Source organism: Ips typographus, linkage group LG1 (genome assembly GCF_016097725.1).
Source record: "Ips typographus isolate SLU linkage group LG1, UJ_Ityp_2.0, whole genome shotgun sequence".
Classification (NCBI taxonomy): Eukaryota; Metazoa; Arthropoda; class Insecta; order Coleoptera; family Curculionidae; genus Ips; species Ips typographus.
The window spans coordinates 23,978,980-24,000,431 of NC_138422.1; the positions used below are offsets into that span (position 1 = coordinate 23,978,980).

The following is a 21,452-nucleotide window of genomic DNA, read 5'->3' on the forward strand; positions in this document are numbered from 1 at the left end:
TCACTTTTATAACACTTCCACTTATTTACAGCCGGTGACTATACTACTAGAAAACGTCATTTTATAGTATTAGTCTACATACTAAAATTCATTAAAATCCATTAGCAGGTTTTCACGTAATTTAGTAAAAAACCAATATTTTTACAAATTTTTGACGCCCTCTACCGGCTAAACGAGACAATTTTGGATATAACTAAGTCGGCTTAGATCGACATATTTTGACGTCAGCAGTCTGTCGTCAAACTTTGTACACGTATTTTCCGGACACCCTGTATATTAGTATATACTACTCTTGTGAACTAATTTGTATTCACAGATAAAACATTCTTTCTTTACTTACTTTGTGCTTAACTTAAGTTTTTGATTGCAGTTTTTGTTTTGTGTTTTGTTATTTTCCCAAATCCACACACCTTTGGCGGAAGTATCTGACAAAAGAAGAAAACGTCAATCAAGATAAGCTGTGATTGACATTTGTACCAAATCTTATTCCAGCCATGCGACATAAGCATTAAAATCAATATTAAGTTAAGAAAGTTAAAAGTTGATCAACTTCTTAATTTGATTTAACTAAACTTTAACGTACTAATTCTATTTTAACGTCGTGCATAAATCCACCTTAAAATTCTTTATATTATTTCATGAGTAAAATATATTTCCCCTTACAAATATCCATATTCAATGCCAAACTTCAGTATAACTTCTGCCAAGACATTGCCAATCAACAATGTTTCATCATAGAAGTAGTTCTCACCTTCTGTAAATAAATAGAGCGACGAGGGTCGAAAGTTTCGAAACATCATTAACTTTATAATCGATCAAGTAGCATCCTTGGCGGCAACCTTTAACCTTATACCAGCAAAAAAGTAGAATCTGGCCAATTCCCGCAGGAAGCAAAGGATTCGTTCGGGCTTAGAAGGGTCTGGAAATTTTCAAGAAAACGTATTTTTGCACCACCAGCTCAAAATGCGGGCCAAGTCCTTGGGGGATACTATTATCGTACATGAATACGAAGGACTTGACTGACTCGTTTAAGCGCGAATATTTACTTTCCATGATAATTTTTTTGAATGTTTGATTTAATCCTAAAATGAGCGACCTCCCCTGATAAGTCAACAAACGCCTCGAAGGAAAATTGGATTTCCATCGTTTTTTTCTACAAACACAAAAATTTACGAAGGGGTAAACTTGGAAAAGAGTTTCTCCTAGCTTGGACTTTTCAATGCAAACCGCTTTTAAGCGTAATGAAATATTTTTTTTTGTGGCCGGCCGCTAATGGATTATTCTGATGGTCGGTGCGGGGGTTGTTGGAAGGCGCTAACGTTAAAAAGCGGGAGATAGTAAAGCCCTTTCTGCCTTTACGGCCGGCACTTACTCATATTTGATTTACGAGGAATGCGGACATAAAAGTTAATGTTCTAAGCTGCGGGTGGAGTCACGTCTATTCTGCTGTGTCCCACATTACAAAGAGGGAGAGTGGAAAATGTGCTGTTAACTGGACAAGAGATGTGCAGTGTGACAAATTATATTTTACTCAAAAATATTAGTGGCATGATCATTTAGATGCTTGACATTACAGTGTTTATCAAATGTTATTTCACATTTTCTTCTTCTACTTAAGGGGAATACTTGTTCTTCATTGTAACTCGCTTTATGGAGGTAGGTGGTCACTCCAACGTTTTCAAAGATTTTCTCTAACTTATCTCTGGCAATCTTCACTATTCGCTCTTCTGTCTTATGTGGGATATGGTCATTCCACTCAATTTTTCTACTTAGTCGTTGATATTTTCGATGTTTGTCCGAAATCCGGGCTTCTTTCCCTGACCCGTGCTTTTCCAGCTATTTATTAAATTATCTTCAACTCTGTAGTTTCCATAATTTGGCTTATTCTGGATGTTTCGGATCTTGTTTCTTCTTTAAGAAGAAGTTTTGCTTCATTTAGTAGCTGCACAGAAACTGGATATAGACACATAATATACGACACATAGAGTCAGAGTCAGACACATAAAGTACGTAAAAAAGTACGTAAATATGGATCAAATGAAAAATTGTAAATATAATAGGGTAGGTCACATTGTGACAAAATTGCGAAATGAATGAAAAGTTACAAAATGGCTTGTGGAAAAAGAATCCTTCTGTATCTGTAAATCCACAGCACTTAGGCCACATGTGACCCATTGTACATCCTCCCAAGTTGTCCTCCTAGGTCACTGTCCATCCTGCCTTTCCCAGGAAGGTGGACAGGTCACTAGGAGACATCTCTTTTATGCAGGTGTAGGCCAAGACTCACCGAACACACACACTCTCTTATTGACGATAACTCCAGATACTCGCATAAGACATGCCCGACAGTTTCATCTTCCTATTCAAACAGAGGTGTGTCCACTAGCCCCATTGTATGGAGGTGTTTCCTTAGTTGACAGTGGCCAGTCAGAAATCCTACTGTTAAACGTAGGTTTCTCCTGGTCATCGCCAAATATTTCTTCGGCGCCAGCTTCCCAGGGTGACCCAGGGTGATCCTGGCAAGACTACATTCTTTGATTCCATCCCATCTCTTTAGGGATTGAGCATGGGTGTAGCGTTTGGCCAGATTATTATGTTTTTGCCAGAAATACCTTTTCTGGTTAGTTCTTTCGTGGCGATTGAGATACCAGCCAGTTCCGTTTGAACCACGCTGGTATTTTTTCCCATTCCCCACTTAATCGTTAGGCTTAGTGATCTAGAGTAAACTCCACATCCTGAGCCTTCTTTGGTTTTTGAGCCGTCTGTGTAAATACGTATTGCATTTGCAGCATCTGACTCTGAGTTCTGTTTTATTTGTATTTTGTAGGGTTTGTTAAACATAAATCTGTGTTCAATTGCATCACTGGCTGCCTGCAGCATAAGCAGCGCAGTGAGTGCTTCTCGCCATAGGCTTAGCCTCAATTGATCTGCTCCTACTGCGGGGTTTACACCAGCCGTGCGCAATAGTATCTGCAAGATAACTATGTCATCTGCGTATGCAAATGTGTAGAATCCATTATTGTTGAGGTGATTAATTAGGGTATCCAGAACTATGTTCCAAAGAAGGAGTGATAAGACCCCTCCTGGTAGACATCCCCTCATGACCAGTCCTCTCACTGTGATGTCTTCTACATTGATACTTATTGCTTTACTGGAGAGCATCTTAAGTGTCCATTCTCCTACTACTAGGGGTGTGTTGGAGTTAAGTTGCTGGGTAATTGTCGGAAAGGTTGTTTTATCAAACGCTCCCTCGATATCTATGAATATACCTAGGGTGGATTCTTTATTGTCCTATGATTATTCGAACCTAACCAACCACTTGGTGAAGAGCCGAATCAGTGGATCTACCCGGAGTATATGCATGCTGATTTGGGTGAAGTGGGTTGTGAACCAGCACCTCATCTCTTATATACCGCTCGCAAAGAAGAACGATGTGAGACTAATTGGTCGGAATGCTTTTGGTAAGGTGTAATCCATCCTACCTAGTGCCATCTGTCTGAACCATCCTCATCGGACAGGATTTCTTATAGGCAATGACAATTTTGTTTTGGATAGATACCGTGTACCTTTCCAATTCCTCGTTACTGCAAGGAGTCAGGACCTCTGTAACCTCGGGCGATGATATCCTTGCAAAAGAATCGTTAATGATAAAAACGACAGAAAAACGATTTAAACCAACAAACATTTTTAAAGTTTTTCTTATTACAAGAACTACAATTTTTAAAATGTTCAAATAGTAAGTCTGGTTTATATGCCTGAAGCAATGTGACTAGTAAGGTAGCCTGCAAGGTTCCCCGATTTAGTTCCCTTTACTTTTTGATTTATATGAAACATAAATCTTTTGTGTAAACTTTTGTATATGCATTTTCTGGTAAACCTGTTTGTTATTTAAATATCAATTTTGTAAATGGTTCCAAACATCCTTATAATGCAAGTGTTTCTTACTGTTCAGTTAACAACACCTTATCCTTTGTCCAAACAACAATGATGCTAAGTATGAAACTTACTAGCTAATATCAATTAAGATTGTGAGTACAACTCGTATGAAATAACTGTTATATCTGTACGGAAAGAAGTGAATAAAATTCTAGGATGTGCATGTTAGAAAACATTGCGATTTAACCCACTTTTATTACTTTTGTTGTGGAATTCTCAGAAGTTTATCCGATCAAGTCAAGCAAAATATTATTTTAAGAAAAGTTTCATAAAGCGGTGAGACAAGTTGACGTTGTACGACAGTTGAACATGCATGTAGTGTTGTTTGTAAACAAATCCGTTTATTCGAACAATGAGAGTCAACAGCAAGTTTAGATATGTCAGGAAAGTAGAGAAAAATGTTATTCTATTTTCTAGATAAAATTAAATCCACTCTACTTATATTTGATCATTTCCTTATAGTGATTTTTTCACAAGTTTCTCAAACTATTACTTAATATTGAATTACTCACCCAAATATCAGTTAAACAACACTAACTTGAATTACTTTACAAATTGAAACTCTTAAAATGTGACTTAATAATTCTACTAAACTAAGTGAATTTCCTCGGAAACTTCGTGAAAGTAAAACGGCCAGTTGGACTCGAATAAAATCATGTTAATTTTAGAAGCGCAATTCTCCTCCATGACACCAAATTGTAATTTTAATGGAAGCATCCGGGAAAGCTAAAACGAACTGGGGCTGATTAAAAATCTTTCTAGTCGTCATAATGAAACCTTTGTTTTTCCCGTTTTCGCGGTTCCAACTAATAAAAGCAAAACTCTTTCTATCCAGTCGTCATGGAAATTTTAGAACGTTCTCAATAATATTTCCACGTATAAATTCGAAGGGAAAAATACCGATATTTTTACATGGAGAAATGTGATCGGTTGCCCTCCGGTATTTCCTTTTGCCATCGTGATCGTTATGGCCCCCGTATAAATTGTCGACATTTAAGTCCGTTTTTAATAAAGGGACCCACTTTTGATGCATTTATTGGAATTTTGCTTACGTTCCTTTCTCTTTTTTTTTTGGTTTTGCGGTGTCGTGACGACAATTCTTTCCGGAGTGATCTCATGAATTTCCGATGCGCATTCCGGTTCCCCAGGGAAGTTGGATAGCGGAAAGCTTTCTCAATTGGATCGTACCGTAAATCCTTGCACTTTTTAAAACCAACTCCTCCTTTGAATCCACTTTGTAATCCTAACATTGCAAAATTTACCATCGAATTAACGCCCCCGACCAAAATTAACTAGACAGAAACTCTATTAGATGTTGACAAGTTTAATAAGCTTTCTGGGTGGCCGAGCAAGACGAATTATGAGGGAAGTCAAAACAGGAGCTCCACGTCTAGAAACCGCTCTAAAGTAGCGCACTTAATAGATAATTTCGAAGGTTATCTTAGGATGTTCTGTTGCCCTTTTGGAAAGGTTCTTGACCAAATACAGGTGTGGTAAAAGAGAAACCGACCATAACCGTGTAACGGACAGAGAAACATTTATAATTGCATGTGCGAGGCAAAGACCCAAAGTCTAAAAAAAGTTCAAAATAAGACTGCAATGTTGCCAAGCGTTTTTTTTTTTTTTTGAATTTGTCGACTAAATTACATGCAAAATTAATTTTCATGTGTGTGCTTAGTTTGATTATTGCGTACATTTGTTTTTTTATGTCATTAGATAGGAAATTGAATGAGGATTTTAAAAATGTGTTTAAAACTGTAATTTTATCACTCCAACTGGGTTTTACAGGCGATTTTGTCCCTGACTGTCTTTTTAAACTGTCTTTCTGGCAGGACTAAATTTAACACTGTTTTTCTTCCTGACTGTACCAAAGTTTGTAGTGTTTTTTCAAGTTATTGGATAGGAATTTTAATGAGGATTTCAAAAATGTACTTAAAACTGTCATTTTCTCACTCCAAGTGGGTTTTACAGGAGATTTTGTCCCTCACTGTCCTTTCAAACTGTGTTTCTGGCAGTTTCAATTTGGACACCGCTTTTCTCCCTAACTATCGGTACTCGATTTTTTAGTGTTTTTTTGTGTCATTAGATAGGAAATTGAATGAGGATTTCAAAAATGTGCTTAAAACTGTAATTTTATCACTCCAAGTGGGTTTTACAGGCGATTTTGTCCCTGACTGTCTTTTTAAACTGTCTTTCAAGCAGCACTAAATTTAACACAGTTTTTCTTCCTGACTGTACCAAAGTTTGCAGTGTTTTTTTAGGTTATTGGATGGGAAATTTAATGAGGATTCCAAAAATGTGCTTAAAACTGTTATTTTCCTACTCCAAGTGAGTTTTAATGGAGATTTTGTTCCTGACTGTCCTTTCAAACTGTGTTTCTAGCAGTTTCAATTTTGACACCGCTTTTATCCCTAACTATACTCGATTTTTTAGTGTTTTTTTATGCCATTAGATAGGAAATTGAATGAGGATTTCAAAAATGTGTTTAAAACTGTAATTTTATCACTCCAAGTGGGCTTTACAGGCGATTTTGTCCCTGACTGTCTTTTTAAACTGTCTTTCTGGCAGCACTAAATTTAACACTGTTTTTCTTCCTGACTGTACCAAAGTTTGTAGTGTTTTTTTAGCTTATTGTATGTGAAAATTAATGAGGATTCCAAAAATGTGCTTAAAACTGTCATTTTCCTACTCCAAGTGGGTTTTAATGGAGATTTTATCCCTGACTGTCCTTTCAAACTGTGTTTCTGGCAGTTTCAATTTTGACACCGCGTTTATCCCTAACTATACTCGAGTTTTTAGTGTTTTTTTTATGTCATTAGATACGAAATTGAATGACGATTTCAAAAATGTGTTTAAAACTGTAATTTTATCATCCAAGTGGGCTTTACAGGCGATTTTGTCACTGACTGTCTTTTTAAACTGTCTTTCAAGCAGCACTAAGTTTAACACCGTTTTTCTTCCTGACTGTAACAAAGTTTGTAGTGTTTTTTTAGGTTATTGGATGGGAAATTTAATGAGGATTCGAAAAATGTGCTTAGAACTGTCATTTTCCTACTCCAAGTGGGTTTTAATGGAGATTTTGTCCCTGACTGTCCTTTCAAAGTGTGTTTCTGGCAGTTTCAATTTTGACACCGCTTTTCTTCCTCACTATACCAAAGTTTGTAGTGTTTTTTCATGTTATTAGATAGGAAATTTAATGAGGATTTCAAAAATGTACCTAAAACTGTAATTTTCTCACTCCAAGTGGGTTTTGCAGACGATTGAATTCATCGCTTTGCTCGTCGGGATTTAATCTTGACATACGATCAAAAATAGCGGTCTAACCGTGGATAATATAGAGTTTTTTCCACTACTAACCATATTTTTGATGGTCATTTTATAGAAAATTTAAAAATGTAGGATAACAACAAAAAGTCAAATATATATCATATTTCATATGTGTTAATACACATTGACATTATTATTTACCTAGGTCAATAATACTTTCTTTTTTCTTGTGTTTGTGCCAGACTCTAGTCTAAAGATTAGACGCTATTTTTGACCTAGGTCAACAATGACCATTAAAGTAGAGAAAACTAATTTCCCAAGTTACTAGTTAGTGGAAAAAATCGGTTATCGTTTTCCCAAGATACAGGGTAACTTAGAAAAAAGTGCGATTTTGATTTTTCATAAACATTTCTGTTGTAGACCAAAAATTTAAAAACCCTCAAACATGTCTCCAGATATCTGCCAAGCCCATAAAATGACTTTACCTTGTATGTCTGTTAAGAAATAACTTTTGAGCCAAAATGAATGACGTTCCTGATTCTAGAACAGCCTTTCAAATTCTTTTTTGTTCATTAAATTCGGCTGAGGCGTTTCGGAGATACATACTGTGTCGATCTTTTTCGTGAGCAGTTTATATGTTCCCTTATTGTAGTTACTAAAAGTAGGTAAATACTAACCAGTGGCATATTAAGGTAAACTAAATTTTAATGATTGCATAGACATGGAGAAACACTTTGAAACGACAATAGGAAAGACACTAGACCAGTAGGTATGCCATAGAGGTGTAAAAGTTCAAAAAGTAGTTCATCACAAGGATCTACAAGTCTAATATTTTCGTCTATTTTCAAATCATCAATACATTCAGATTACTAAAGTATTCCAAATTATTCAAAAAACTTCACAACAACTCAATTTAACATAAAAAAAGCTGAATTGTGCAGCATTCCAATAACGTTTAATTGACTTAACTGACGTGAAATTTATTTCCATATATATACAACAAGCATTGAATCGAAAATAATGTAATAACTTATTCAGTGCGTTTCGTTTATGAGTAATTGAGGCATGCTTGCTTGGCCAGGCAAATAATATTTTCCGCTTTGTTTTGCTGATAATTAATTATTCACTTTTCATGCAATTTAATGTATTGCTCCAACTGGCAAATTGGATCTTAAACCTAGAAATTTTTATTGTGATGCGAATTGCTACACATGTAACAAATTGACCTGATACAATTTGCAAGAAATCGAGTTTCGTTCGGTTTTTGAATTCGATTCGATGAAACTACACGACTTAAATTAGTAGACAACCCGGAAATGCAGTTTTGTCGATTCCCCTTCGTGCCGAATAACGTTGCACGAAATATGCAGTAACGTTTCTCTTCGCTAGAAAATTGAGGTGTTCCAATTTCCAATTTTCAAAAAAAAAAAACGTGTTTCGAACGTCATACTGCTGAAACTTATTACACGTTCTTTCACACACGAGGGACAACTAAAAGCTGAAACTAGTTATCTAAAAACGGGAGCAAAAAGGGGCCCAATGTCCTAAGGGATCATTCCTATTCCCTTAAAGTCGTTTTTTTCACTTTGAAACTTATCCGAATGGAGTTTTTCCATTCTATCTATGCGTGTTGGTACCAGTGTTAAATGTTTCTTCAAGTTTACCGCAATTTTCATCTGTTTCTTTTATTCAATAGCGTATGCCTTCGAACTCGAAAACTCCATCCAACAATAGCCTTTATGGCGTATAATTTCTAGCAGAGAGTTGTGGAAAAAGTCGTAAATTGATTGGAAATAAATTTAAATTCCAAATATCACGATTTGCTCATAACTTGTTGTAATGCGTATTATCCAATTTACAATTCAAGCACAATTTATTCTAAATACATGTAAATCAAAGCTTTTGTAGTAAAACTAGACAATTTATCAAAAGGAAAAAACTAGCAAATATGACGTTCTACACAAGATTGGGCGCAAATTGAGATTGATGGGTTTCCAGGTTGATATTAACATTTTTTTCTGCTGGCTAGGAAATTAAATTAACATACAATTACTTTATTATTTCAAAAAAATGGGTGCCCTACCTTTCATTGGCTGAAAAAGTAAACATACCTCCATAATGAAGTGTAATTCTCAGTCTACTGGTGCAGTATTTGCGTAAGTCTTAGCACACATGTAATTGGTCAAAAAAAAGCAGCAAGCTTTTTTGACCAATCGCAAACTTTTGCTGCGATTTTCGCAAATTCTGCACACGTAGATTGAGCAGCAACATTCATTCAACACTCTCACCAAACAACGAGATAGATATAGATGTTTTAGAGCTTTGATTTTTATTTTAATTGTGAAAGCAAATTTTGACTGTGTTTTGTCTTCTTCTTCTTCTTCTTTCTTTCTAATATGGGTGTCCATATAGGTAGGCTAATGCCTGTTTTGTTCTATTACGCCTCTTCGGACATTGATGTCCAGCACTCTTTCCAGCGTTTTAGAAGTCAGGATTGTTTGTTTTTGCGATTTTTACAAGTCTGTTGTCCTTCCATTCTGTTTACGTGTTTATTCCAATATTTTCTTCTCTGTCTTACCCAGTTCATTCTGTAGATTTCCATAACTTGTTATCTCAGCTTCTAAGTATTTGAACTGATTTACTTGTTCTACAATTTTCTGATCAATCTCCAGTTTGCATCTTGTTGGTTTGACACATTTGGTTTTGTCTGTGTTAGTGATCATATTTAATTGTTTTGCTGAGGAAGGAGTGATCTCTGAAGGTCGTCCTCATAATCCGCAATGAGCATCGCATCATCTGCGTAGCAGACAACATTGAAAAAAGTGTTCCCTATTTTGTATCCTGCTCTTTTGTTGTTGTTGAATATAAATGGGCTAAGTGAGTCACCTTGTCTTATTCCTATGGCTATTTGCACTTCTTCAGTTAATAGATGTCCTACTTTTATACTAGTCCGACAGACAATATCTGGTTCACTTCCTTTTCTCGAATTATTTCAATGATGTCCGTCAATTGCACCCTAAAGCACATATAAGCTGGTTTATTGAACTCGAGAGATGTTTCTGTTATTTGCTTCACAATGAAGATAGCATCAATGGTAGACCTGTTTTTCCTAAAACCTTGCTGTTCTTCGCGAATTTTTTTAATTTTGTTTATTTCCTCTAACAAAGTTCTAGTGAAGGCATTGAGGATGCTGTTGAGAAGCGTTATTCCATGATAACTGTCCGACATTGTTTTATGGTCCTTGGTTGGGGTTGGTTCGGGTACAGCTAAATGCAGAATACAATTTTTACTTAATTTTTCATTTTTGTTTAAATGACAAAAAATATTTTTTTGACTCCCATTTGAAACCTTGTTTTTAGAATGAACCAATTTAGAAATATACAGTTTTCTTAAGTAAATGAACCAGCCGTTATATTGCCTTTCGTTCTTGTATGATGGTAATGAATGTTTTCATGGGTGCTGTCTGTATCTTCATATTTTTTAACATGTATGAGACATTAATCAATAAATAAATGCATAGTCAAGATTTTTAAAAATTAGATCAGGATTTGTCCCGTTATACGATGATACTGAGAAATCTAGTAGCTTTCCTTGGCAGACCAAACACTATTACTATATCATCTGCTTTGCGAATCTCCTTTCCTATCTAGCAACCTTCATATATCAACTAACACATAAAAATCATAGATGATGAAGTCAAGTGAACCAATGTGATTCATTTAAGTTTAAAAAGTATCCGGGCTTATAAATCGTGGTCCAATGGAATTTCTTCCTAACGTTTCGTCCACATCTGCGGCGGACATTATCAAAGACGATGACGTAACGGTCGAAGTGCACTTCCGTACCTCTCGACGATGATTTGCATCGGCGCGCACGGTGTCTGGCGCAAGACATCTACACCAGAGGGAGGTAGCACATGCCCATAACGGTCTGGGGCAAGATTCGTTTCCACCCCGGATCTAACAAGGTGATCTCTTCCTTTCTGTTGATGATGTTCTCGTGCTTAAAGATCTCAATGGCTTCTCTAGTTAATTTAGAATAGTAACGCTGTGATCAATCCAAAACCTCCACCTCTTCAAAACGAATATCATGTCCTCCAGAAAGTGCATGTTCTGCCACCGCTGATTTTTCGGTCTGTCCTAGTCTGCAACTTCTCTTGTGCTCTGCTATTCTTGTGTTGACACTACGTTTAGTCGTTCCAATGTACGCGGAGCCACAGCTGCAAGGGATCCTGTAAACTCCAGAAGCCGATAAAGGATCCCATTTGTCCTTGGCCGATCTGAGACTCTGTTGTATCGTGCGGGTTGGTTTAAAGACGGTCTTGACCTTGTGCTTCTCTAAAATCCTTCCAATCCTATCCGTGGCCTTGTGTATGTATGGTAAGCAAGTCCAACCAACTTCCTCTTCAACATCATCCCCCGTTTGTTGTCTACGTAGTTTGATGTTTTTTGGGCGAGTGGCTCTGTTGAATTGTTGTCTACTGTATCCGTTCCATCCGAAAACCCTTTCCAGATGTTTAAACTCCTTTTCTAATTCTGATGGTTCGCATTTATTCTGATAGAGTTTTGATCACTCCTCTTTTTGGGCTAGAGTGATGATTAGATTCACTATTAAGATAACGATCCGTGTGTGTTGGTTTTTGATACACCGTGTGAGCCAGTGTTCTATAAGGTTTCCTTGTCACCATTACATCCAGGAAAGGTACACGTCCTTCTTTTTCGATCTCCATAGTAAATTGAATTCTTGGATTTACGGAGTTTAGATGTACCAAGAATCGCTGCAGTTCGTCTTCACCGTGGCTCCAAACTACAAAGGTATCGTCAACGTATCGAAACCAGCACTTTGGTTTCTTTGGAGCGGTGGCCAGAGCATTTACTTCCAATGTTTCTATAATATAGTTTGCTATTACCGGACTGAGAGGACTGCCCATTGCTACAAAATCATTCTGTTTCGAAGAATTCACCCTGCCACTGGAAGTAGCCGCACATGTGGACGACACTTCAGTAAGAAATTCCATTGGACCACGGCTTATAAGCCCAGATAACTTTTGTATTTCAGTTTTAACCGGCCTTGAAAGCCTTCATAATCTGATATTGTAACATTGTTTAACACTATGGCTAAACACATCCTATCGAGATGGAAAGTTTATGAGTCATATCAACGTAATCCAAAATCCAATACTTCAGATAATATTACTCAAAATTTAAAATACACATTGACTAGTACACACACATTTTAGTTTTATAGCAATCTCTTCTTCCTATAGTAGAACAAGCGGTCTTTTTAATTTATCGCTGTCGATACGTTATGGCGTAACAATTTCCCGCCTGCTGGAAAATTACAAGTCTAAGTAATTTCCCCACTGTCAGCCTGCTGGTTCTAAATTTTCTGCAGTCAGTGTGGCAATTTATCGTCACCGGTAGGTTCGCCTCCGGTCATTAAACAGCATTTTTAGTTGGTACTGGATTTCCCTTGCACCCGATTAAATTATTAATCCAGCCCGACAAAACGCCACTATAAATCAAACGCCATTGGGGAGGTAAGGGACCGATCAATCACTCTCTTATCGGATTAATAGCGTATCGATTCTGTTTGCCTTAATTAAAAATCACTTTATAATTGTCAACAATAGGTCAGTAAAATTTATGTTTAGAAGAATCAAGGTGTTTGTTTACTAAAAAAGACAAAATCAAAAATCGTCAGACAAAAAGTCAAGATCTACACGAGAGTTAGGTTAGTCAAAAAAGTGTATTCAAATTTAAAGTTTCATTCATGAACTCTGGACTAATTACTTAAAAAATCAGGTTTTATTCGACACATTAAAAAATTACTTATGACTGTCTCTAAATTGTGCTTTCCAATCTAGTTTAATATATCGCAGTATGGATGTTAAAATGAAATCGAATCAGCCTTAAGGGCCTGCCAGCTTCCTTTCAAGATTCCATTTTTAATTTTCCTATTATTTACCCGTCAGTGGCACGTTTCTCGTCTACAAGAGAAGATTGTCTCCAAAACTGGTTACAGCGATCATAACTTAAAATGATTTAAAAAAAAAAACCAGAAAGTCTCTTGCAATATCTTTTTGATGTATACGGCCCATAATTCGGCCGTAACAGGCTTGTTAAGTTCACAAAAGAAATATAAGGGGCGGCTGACGGATGCCCGGAATTTCAATGCAATTTAGGCAGTCTCTGAAGGTAGGAATTCGGAAAAATAGCGTTTGGTTGATAACATGCCTACACCCCTACTTAATAACAAGTTTCTTGTTAGAATTTCTTATTAAACTTGAGATTTTTTATGCAAATTATGCAGTTAAGGCGAGTGGTTTTGATTTTTTCAAGAGCGCTTTAATACATCAATTCAGTTCTTTTTCAGAAGAAAAATCAGTCCTGCAAACTTACGGTACTGAATTAAGGAGTTGGTCTCATGCAACCTTTTCTGAAAAGTGGTTTGGTGCAACAAATTTACAAATTAGTAAATTTGTGATCTGAAATTTGAACACGCTTTAAAGGACAGTCAGGGGTAAAATCGTCTGCAAACCCCACTTTGAGTGAGAAAATGAAAGTTTTAAGCAAATTTTTGAAATCCTCATTAAATTTCCTATCCAATAACTTGAAAAAACACTACAAACTATGGTACAGTCAGGAAGAAAAACGGTGTTAAATGTAGTGCAGCCAGAAAGACAGTTTAAAAAGGCAGTCAAAGACAAAATCACCTGTAAAACCCACTTGGAGTGAGAAAAGGACAGTTTTAAACACATTTTTGGAATCCTCATTCATTTTCCTATCTAGTGACACAAAAAAAACTAAGAAATCGAGTATAGTCTGCGAGAAAAGCGGTGTCAAAATTGAAGCTGCCAGAAACACAGTTTGAAAGGGCAGCAGGGACAAAATCTCCTGTAAAATACACTTGGAGTGAGAAAAGGACAGTTTTAAACACATTTTTGGAATCCTCATTCAATTTTCTATCTAGTGACACAAAAAAAAACTAAGAAATCGAGTATAGTCTGCGAGAAAAGCGGTGTCAAAATTGAAGCTGCCAGAAACACAGTTTGAAAGGGCAGCAGGGACAAAATCTCCTGTAAAATACACTTGGAGTGAGAAAAGGACAGTTTTAAACACATTTTTGGAATCCTTATTCATTTTCCTATCTAGTGACACAAAAAAAACTAAGAAATCGAGTACAGTCTGCGAGAAAAGCGGTGTCAAAATTGAAGCTGCCAGAAACACAGTTTGAAAGGGCAGCAGGGACAAAATCTCCTGTAAAATACACTTGGAGTGAGAAAAGAACAGTTTTAAACACATTTTTGGAATCCTCATTCAATTTCCTATCTAGTGACACAAAAAAAACAATAAGAAATCGAGTATAGTCTGCGAGAAAAGCGGTGTCAAAATTGAAGCTGCCAGAAACACAGTTTGAAAGGACAGTCAGGGACAAAGTCACCTGTAAAATCCACTTGCAGTGAGAAAAGGACAGTTTTAAACACATTTTTGGAATCCTCATTCAATTTCCTAACTAGGGACACAAAAAAAAACACTAAGAAATCGGGTATAGTCTGCGAGAAAAGCGGTGTCAAAATTGAAGCTGCCAGAAACACAGTTTGAAAGGACAGTCAGGGACAAAATCTCCTGTAAAATCCACTTGGAGTGAGAAAAGGACAGTTTTAAACACATTTTTAGAATCCTTATTCAATTTCCTATCTAGTGACACAAAAAAACAATAATAAATCGAGTATAGTCTGCGAGAAAAGCGGTGTCAAAATTGAAGCTGCCAGAAACACAGTTTGAAAGGGCAGTCAGGGACAAAAATCTTCTGTAAAATTCACTTGGAGTGAGAAAATTACAGTTTTAAGCACATTTTTAGAATCCTCATTAAATTTTCCATCTAATAACCTAAAAAAACACTACAAGATTTGGTACAGTCAGGAAGAAAAACGGTGTTAAATTTTGTGCTGCCAGAAAGACAGTTTAAAAAGACAGTCAGGGACAAAATCTACTGTAAAATCCACTTGGAGTGAGAAAAGGATAGTTTTAAACACATTTTTAGAATCCTCATTCAATTTCCTATCTAGTGACTCAAAAAAACAATAATAAATCAAGTATAGTCTGCGATAAAAGCGGTGTCAAAATTGAAGCTGCCAGAAACACAGTTTGAAAGGACAGTCAGGGATAAAATCTCCATTAAAACCCACTTGGAGTAGGAAAATGACAGTTTTAAGCACATTTTTGGAATCCTCATTAATTTTCCCATACAATAAGCTAAAAAAACACTACAAACTTTGGTACAGTCAGGAAGAAAAACAGTGTTAAATTTAGTGCTGCCAGAAAGACAGTTTAAAAAGACAGTCAGGGACAAAATCGCCTGTAAAGCCCACTTGGAGTGATAAAATTACAGTTTTAAACACATTTTTGGAATCCTCATTCAATTTCCTATCTAATGATATAAAAAACACTAAGAAATCGAGTATAGTCAGGGAGAAAAGCGGTGTACAAATTTAAACAGCCAGAAACACAGTTTGAAAGAACAGTCAGTGACAAAATCTCCTGTAAAACCCACTTGGAGTGAGAAAATGACAGTTTTACGCACGTTTTTGGAATCCTCATTAAATTTCCCATCCAATAATCTAAAAAACACTGCAAGATTTGGTACAGTCAGGGAGAAAAACGGTGTCAAAATTTGGAATGCCAGAGACACAGTATTTGTAATTTACTACGGCTTCGTGCGTAACTTATCCCATATCGTGCGTAAAATGTTTCTTACAGCACTAGTTACGTAATATACTATTATATGTATTAACGCACTGTGATGACACGTCTTGGCCTACGGTCTCGCGCAAATTTTTACACGCGTGCTTTAATAATATTCATATCCTACTTGTTACGTAAATAACTATTTATCACAGTATTTTTTAAATTTTCCGCGTAAAACCCAATCTGACAATGAGGCAACACAAGTCGCTAAATTTGAACAGGAAGGAGAATGTCAATTTGGCAATTGCCTCGTTTTTAATAGTTTGTAGTTAATAGAAATGCCAATTTTTAAAACTTTAAATTTGCAAAATCTTGTGGAAACTTGGAATGTTTGGTTTAAGACAATTATTTTGTTTTGTGGTGCAGAAAGAATGCAGTACAGAAAGCATTCAGCGCTCTTTTATTCCTACCAAATTTCAAGTCATTTTACTTCCTATAAGAAGCAATTTACAGTTGACCTTTATCTGAAAATCTCATAACCTAGTCAAACCTCGTAAAGGCCCAGATATTAATTAACACGTGCCGAAAAGCCTTCAGATGACGTCAACGTCCTGCGAACATGAAAGGACTAATTACGAGCTTTTGTTAAGTAAGTCGGGTAGGCAAAACTATGCTTACAGGCTTCTACTGTATGTTAAGTTGAGGCAATTTTCACTAAAATGTTTACCGAGGGTGTTGTCGCCCTTACATTACATATTGATTGACTTTATTGTCTGGTATCAAGGAAGTTTGCCGCTCTCTCACAATTTATTACACTCGAACGTTTCTGATTAGTCTGAGACGCGGATTTTTACTGGAAAGTAGCTATTTACATGTACATCCCCACAATGGAAAAACGCGATGAAAGAGAAAACTTTTAATGCACTTTGAAACCCTGAAGCAAGCAGGCAAATTATCCCCACGAGCTTCGACTACATTCTCCTTTCTTTCGCGAATAGCAAAATGGATTCGGATAACTTGCTGACAGATGGAAAAGTTTTTTTCCTACGTGGAATCCAAACAATTTAAGTTTTTCCAGCGCTTGCGGAACTAGAAAGTTCCGATTGTATCTACAAAGGCTGAACCGAGATTATCTAAATCGAGTTTAACTGCCGTGTGAAATATTACAAGTAGATTACGAATTTATGAGCGTAATTTAAGCCGGCAGATTACGGAAATTGACTGTTTCCTTACGAATTTAATTTATATCCGCCCCGAAGCCTTAAACCTCTCAGATTTCATAAATTACACTCTGTTATGAATGTAAATATTAAATGTTATTTATGGTTGTTAGTCAACGTGTTTTAGAGGTAAGTGTTTTTCTAAGTATGTAAGTGTGAGATTTTAGTTTATAACCCCAAATCACGTGCGAAAAGATTTATTATAAAATGTTTTTGGTTTCTTTTTTACTAAAATATTTCAAAATAGCTGTAGTTTATCGCCTAAGGCTGTTTTATAGAATATTTATTCTTTCATATAAGAAGCGATGTTTTCTAAACTTTAAAACGAAAAGTGCAATCAAAATAAAGAAGTTGCAAAAAACAGTAAACCAAAAATCATAAGAAATGATAGTAAGATCAAAATAAAACCAAGATATTCAGGCCAAATTCAGTTTTTTAATAGTTTTGCCTTGTTTGTTTTGATATGCCTTTTGCACTCAAGCCTTTTGTGAAGGCTACTATGGCTGCATTTCTGGGGTTTATTTTCAATATTCAATATTTCAACAGTGGCTGGATGATGAAAGTTAATGGAGTCTGAATGAATAACATACGCTATGCTGACGACACTGTTCTGATTGCGAACAAGCTGGTTATAGCCAGGATATGAGATGAAAGATGATAGGCGTCTTGATGAATATGGGGAAGGATCATCCGGAACCTTTACTGCTTTTACTCCGTTTCCGTAATGAAAACCAAATTTCTGGTAATCAGTAGAGAAAGTAGTAAAAAAAAAGTTTAACAATCATACACTAATAAAGAAAGTAGCAGTTCACTTATCTGGGATGAATTAGGACCACTCACAGAAGATCAGTTGTAGAATAAAGAAAACAAAGACCGCATTCAAATGGCTAACAATTCAAAATCCTAACCTCAACATCAAAATCAGACTTCTCCGATGCTATACTTTCTCGATTCTTTTCTATGGGATGAGCGTCACTTTGTTCCAAAGTGCCAGCTTCGTTGTCCTGCTTGTCATGGGGTACAGTTTTGCTTGCGCATGAGATTTTGGTTCATCTTGACCCCAACGTACATCGCCTTGTTGCGCCTTCCTCTTCCATTCGGTCTCCTCTTGCAGGTATCGGGTCAGGAGTAGGCCGCTCCAAATCGGAATCCAATTGCTCGTCGGAGATGACGTGCAGGTCCTCTTCTTGCTCCTTTAGCCTCATGAGGATGATAACTTCTGCCACTTTTCTCAAGGATGGCAGGAAGCTGATCTGCCGATAATTCTGGGAGAACAGCGGGTCCTTTTGTGGTTTCGGATACAAGATAACATCAGCCCTCTTCCAGTCAGCAGGAAAGTGCCTCAGTTGAAGTATTGCATTAACAATATTCAACAGGGCAGCTTTTCTGGGCGGAATGTTTCCTATCTCGTCCCATCCTGGTGCCTTTCTGATGTTGAGGTGCCGCAGGATTTCCTGTAGCTTCTCTGATATCGCGTGCCGGATTGGTTGGTCGTCTGGCACATCTGTTCCTTGTCCTGAAATTGTCTCTCTAATGTGTCGGCAAAGGCTTCCGCTTTGTCCCTCTTCCCGTAGACAATCCCGTTGTTGCCATGAATGGCTGGAATCGGTTTCCTCTTTTGTCGCAGCGCTCTGCACATGCTTCTGTCCACGGGATTTAGGCTTTCTAGGTGTTTTTGTCATTAGTTTCCTCTATGGTTGTCCAGTGCAGCCTTAACTCGCCGGTTAAGCTGGTTGAGCCTATATTCTTATCTGCAGGAGTCTCTCCTGTCCTCATGGTACTACCAAACTATTTAAAGCAGCATGATATACAGGATGATCACCATCAATATTCGGAACGATTAGGCACTTGAAGACTGAAACTGGCCACTGAAAGTAAAAGCCATAAACAAATTGAACGCATTTGGGATGTTGTTGTTATGAGATACTGCAGCATTCTTAAGGTACCATAACCAGGCAGAATGACAAACAAAAACAAAGATCGCAAACTTTTCAGCAATGTAAAAAAAATATACTGCGTATCTAAGTGATACATCATAAATATCAATTTCTGCAACTGGTTATCGAGAGCAAAATCGAAGATAGAAGAGGACTAGAACGAATGAGATTCTCATGGCTAAGGAACGTGAGAACCGGATATAACCAAGCTATGGAAAATGTGGTAGCAATCATCCATTAAAAGATAAGCAGAGAAAGAAGAAGATACAATACAATACTAAGACTAAGAAGAGAGACTGACCAACTAAGAATACAGTATTCAGTGCTCCCTGCCTAGTTTGCCTGATGGTAGTGTTCTTTTTGCCTTAGACTACAGTAACTAACTCATCAGCAAATCGAAGAACGTCAATTCTATTATCGATAATAATTCTCAGCTGCTGTTTTACAAGACTACAACCCAGAGGAGAGGGACCCTCTCCTTACATCACTCTTCTGTGTATCAGTGAGTTTTTGTCCTTATGGATATTGTTTTTTCAGCAGAGAGCTTGATGCCTTATATGATAATCACTAACTTTTTCATCGTCTTCATCATAATTGACTTAAGGCTTACGTTTTGTTTAGGTCTGGTCTCTTTCAAGCAGCAATCAGGAGGATACGTTAAAACGCGAAACCGGCTCTAAAAAGTCTCAACATCTAAGGAACTTGTTTGGAAGTTGAAGGAGCACTAGAATTGCATCATCTAATTTTGCTAGATTATATTGATCGAATGAGCTTTCTGCCCATTTTATTTTCTTGTACGTTGTCACTAATTTAGCTCTTTTTTAGCCTTTTAAACGAACAGACTAGTCATGTAATGTTATTCCAAATTTTCTGATCCAGGAAACAATTTTAAAACATTTTTTTCTCTAGTGTTGTATTAAAAACACTAGAGCTTATTGATCTTTGGTGATTGTTTGTGAAAGTCTGGCAGTTTTGACTGTTTTATATGCTGACAAGCACTTCCTCTAATCTTAGAGTTTCTAAGAGCGTTCATAGCAAAGAGTAATATCAGTAAAAACCATAACAAGGAGGTTGAAAAAAAAAAAATTGTAACAAGTTCTATAGTCTATCCGGCGAACCTACGGAGTAATAAAAGCGAAAATTAGGAGGGGTCTATATCCGGTCCGTTTTACAATATAATATCTTCTTCTCTCTCTAATATAAGGACTTCTCGGGTCTCATGTCTCGATTCAATGCGGGTCGACCAAAGTTGCCGCCCATCGAATTTTATTACTCCGTAGGTTCGCCGGATAGACTATAGTATTGAACACATATTAACCAACCCTTTTACCTACATTCAATAAACTTTCTTTTCTCAATATTGTTTAATATATCAACATTTAAAAGAATATACATACTGTGTTTTACGTGTGTATGTATAATTGTTGAATTGCGATTTAGATTTTTATATTTCAAATCAAGCCCCTTTTAACAGCCATTAAGTACACATGTAAGGAATGGAATTTATGGGCCTGGCAACGGACTTATCGCGTGACCGCAGTAGATATTTCGCCCCCGTTTTGCGGTCGAAATAATAAGTTTTGCAGTTAGCGCTGAGTGGGACGAGTTCAACTTGAGATTACGATCTCCCTGAAGGGGGTGCGGAACGCTTATTGAAAGGGCATCAGTGCCACCGATGATGAACGAAAACATTAAATGGTTTTGTCGATCAATCAGGTTTGCACTTCGCAAACGACTTTCTATTATGTGCTCCGAGTTTCACGGACGAAAGTTTTGAATCGAGATTTATGCAAAATTTAACGGCGTGAGATCTCTTCCCTTGTAATTAACCGGTTTAATTAGGTTCCTCAGGCACTGTAAAGGTGCCTAGATGGTGAGTTATTACGGTAAAAGTTCTTGGCGTTGGTTTTGCGGAGCAACTTAACATACGCCAACCAAAAATGTTCATTTGTGCAGTGAGTAATAACTGAATTATAAAGAGAAATGTTAAAGTTATATCACTAGTTTGATAAAAGAATCTTTATGTACACTTTTTTATCGTAGAATGTTGCTAACTAACTAGACTACTTAAATTCTTCATATAAGACTTTATTTTCTAATTGTGCTCTAAAAAGAAAACCACTCAAAAACGGAGTTACAAGACCTAAAGGAAGAGTGTCCGTGGAAAATATTTGTAAAAACTCTAGAGTCTACTTGGAAACGTCAAAATATATCCATTTATTTAAATGACTCCCATCTCCAAATTTGACTGCCTCTTTTTCTTCTTTTATGGTAACTCTAGACTAAGAGCTTCTCAGGGAGCAGGTCTTCTGACATTCTTTGACTTCATTATCTCAGAAGTTCCTTTCTGTAGCTTTGAGTATTTTTTCTGTTCTTCCTTTCAATAATATACACCTACGAGC

At 36.7% G+C, this 21,452-nt stretch overlaps 2 protein-coding genes across 3 annotated transcripts in view; both read right to left on the reverse strand.

Moving 5' to 3' along the window:
- Nucleotides 1-21,452, reverse strand: part of LOC145729054 (tachykinin-like peptides receptor 99D) — a 164,523-nt gene that overhangs the window by 48,089 nt on the left and 94,982 nt on the right. The window lies entirely within an intron of this gene.
- On the reverse strand, nt 11,257-12,133 carry LOC145725145 (uncharacterized). Its single transcript, XM_081973816.1, has 2 exons — nt 11,894-12,133; nt 11,257-11,757 (listed from the first exon to the last, which is right to left on the reverse strand). The coding sequence occupies exons 1-2, from the start codon at nt 12,131-12,133 to the stop codon at nt 11,257-11,259; spliced, it is 741 nt and encodes a 246-aa protein (XP_081829942.1).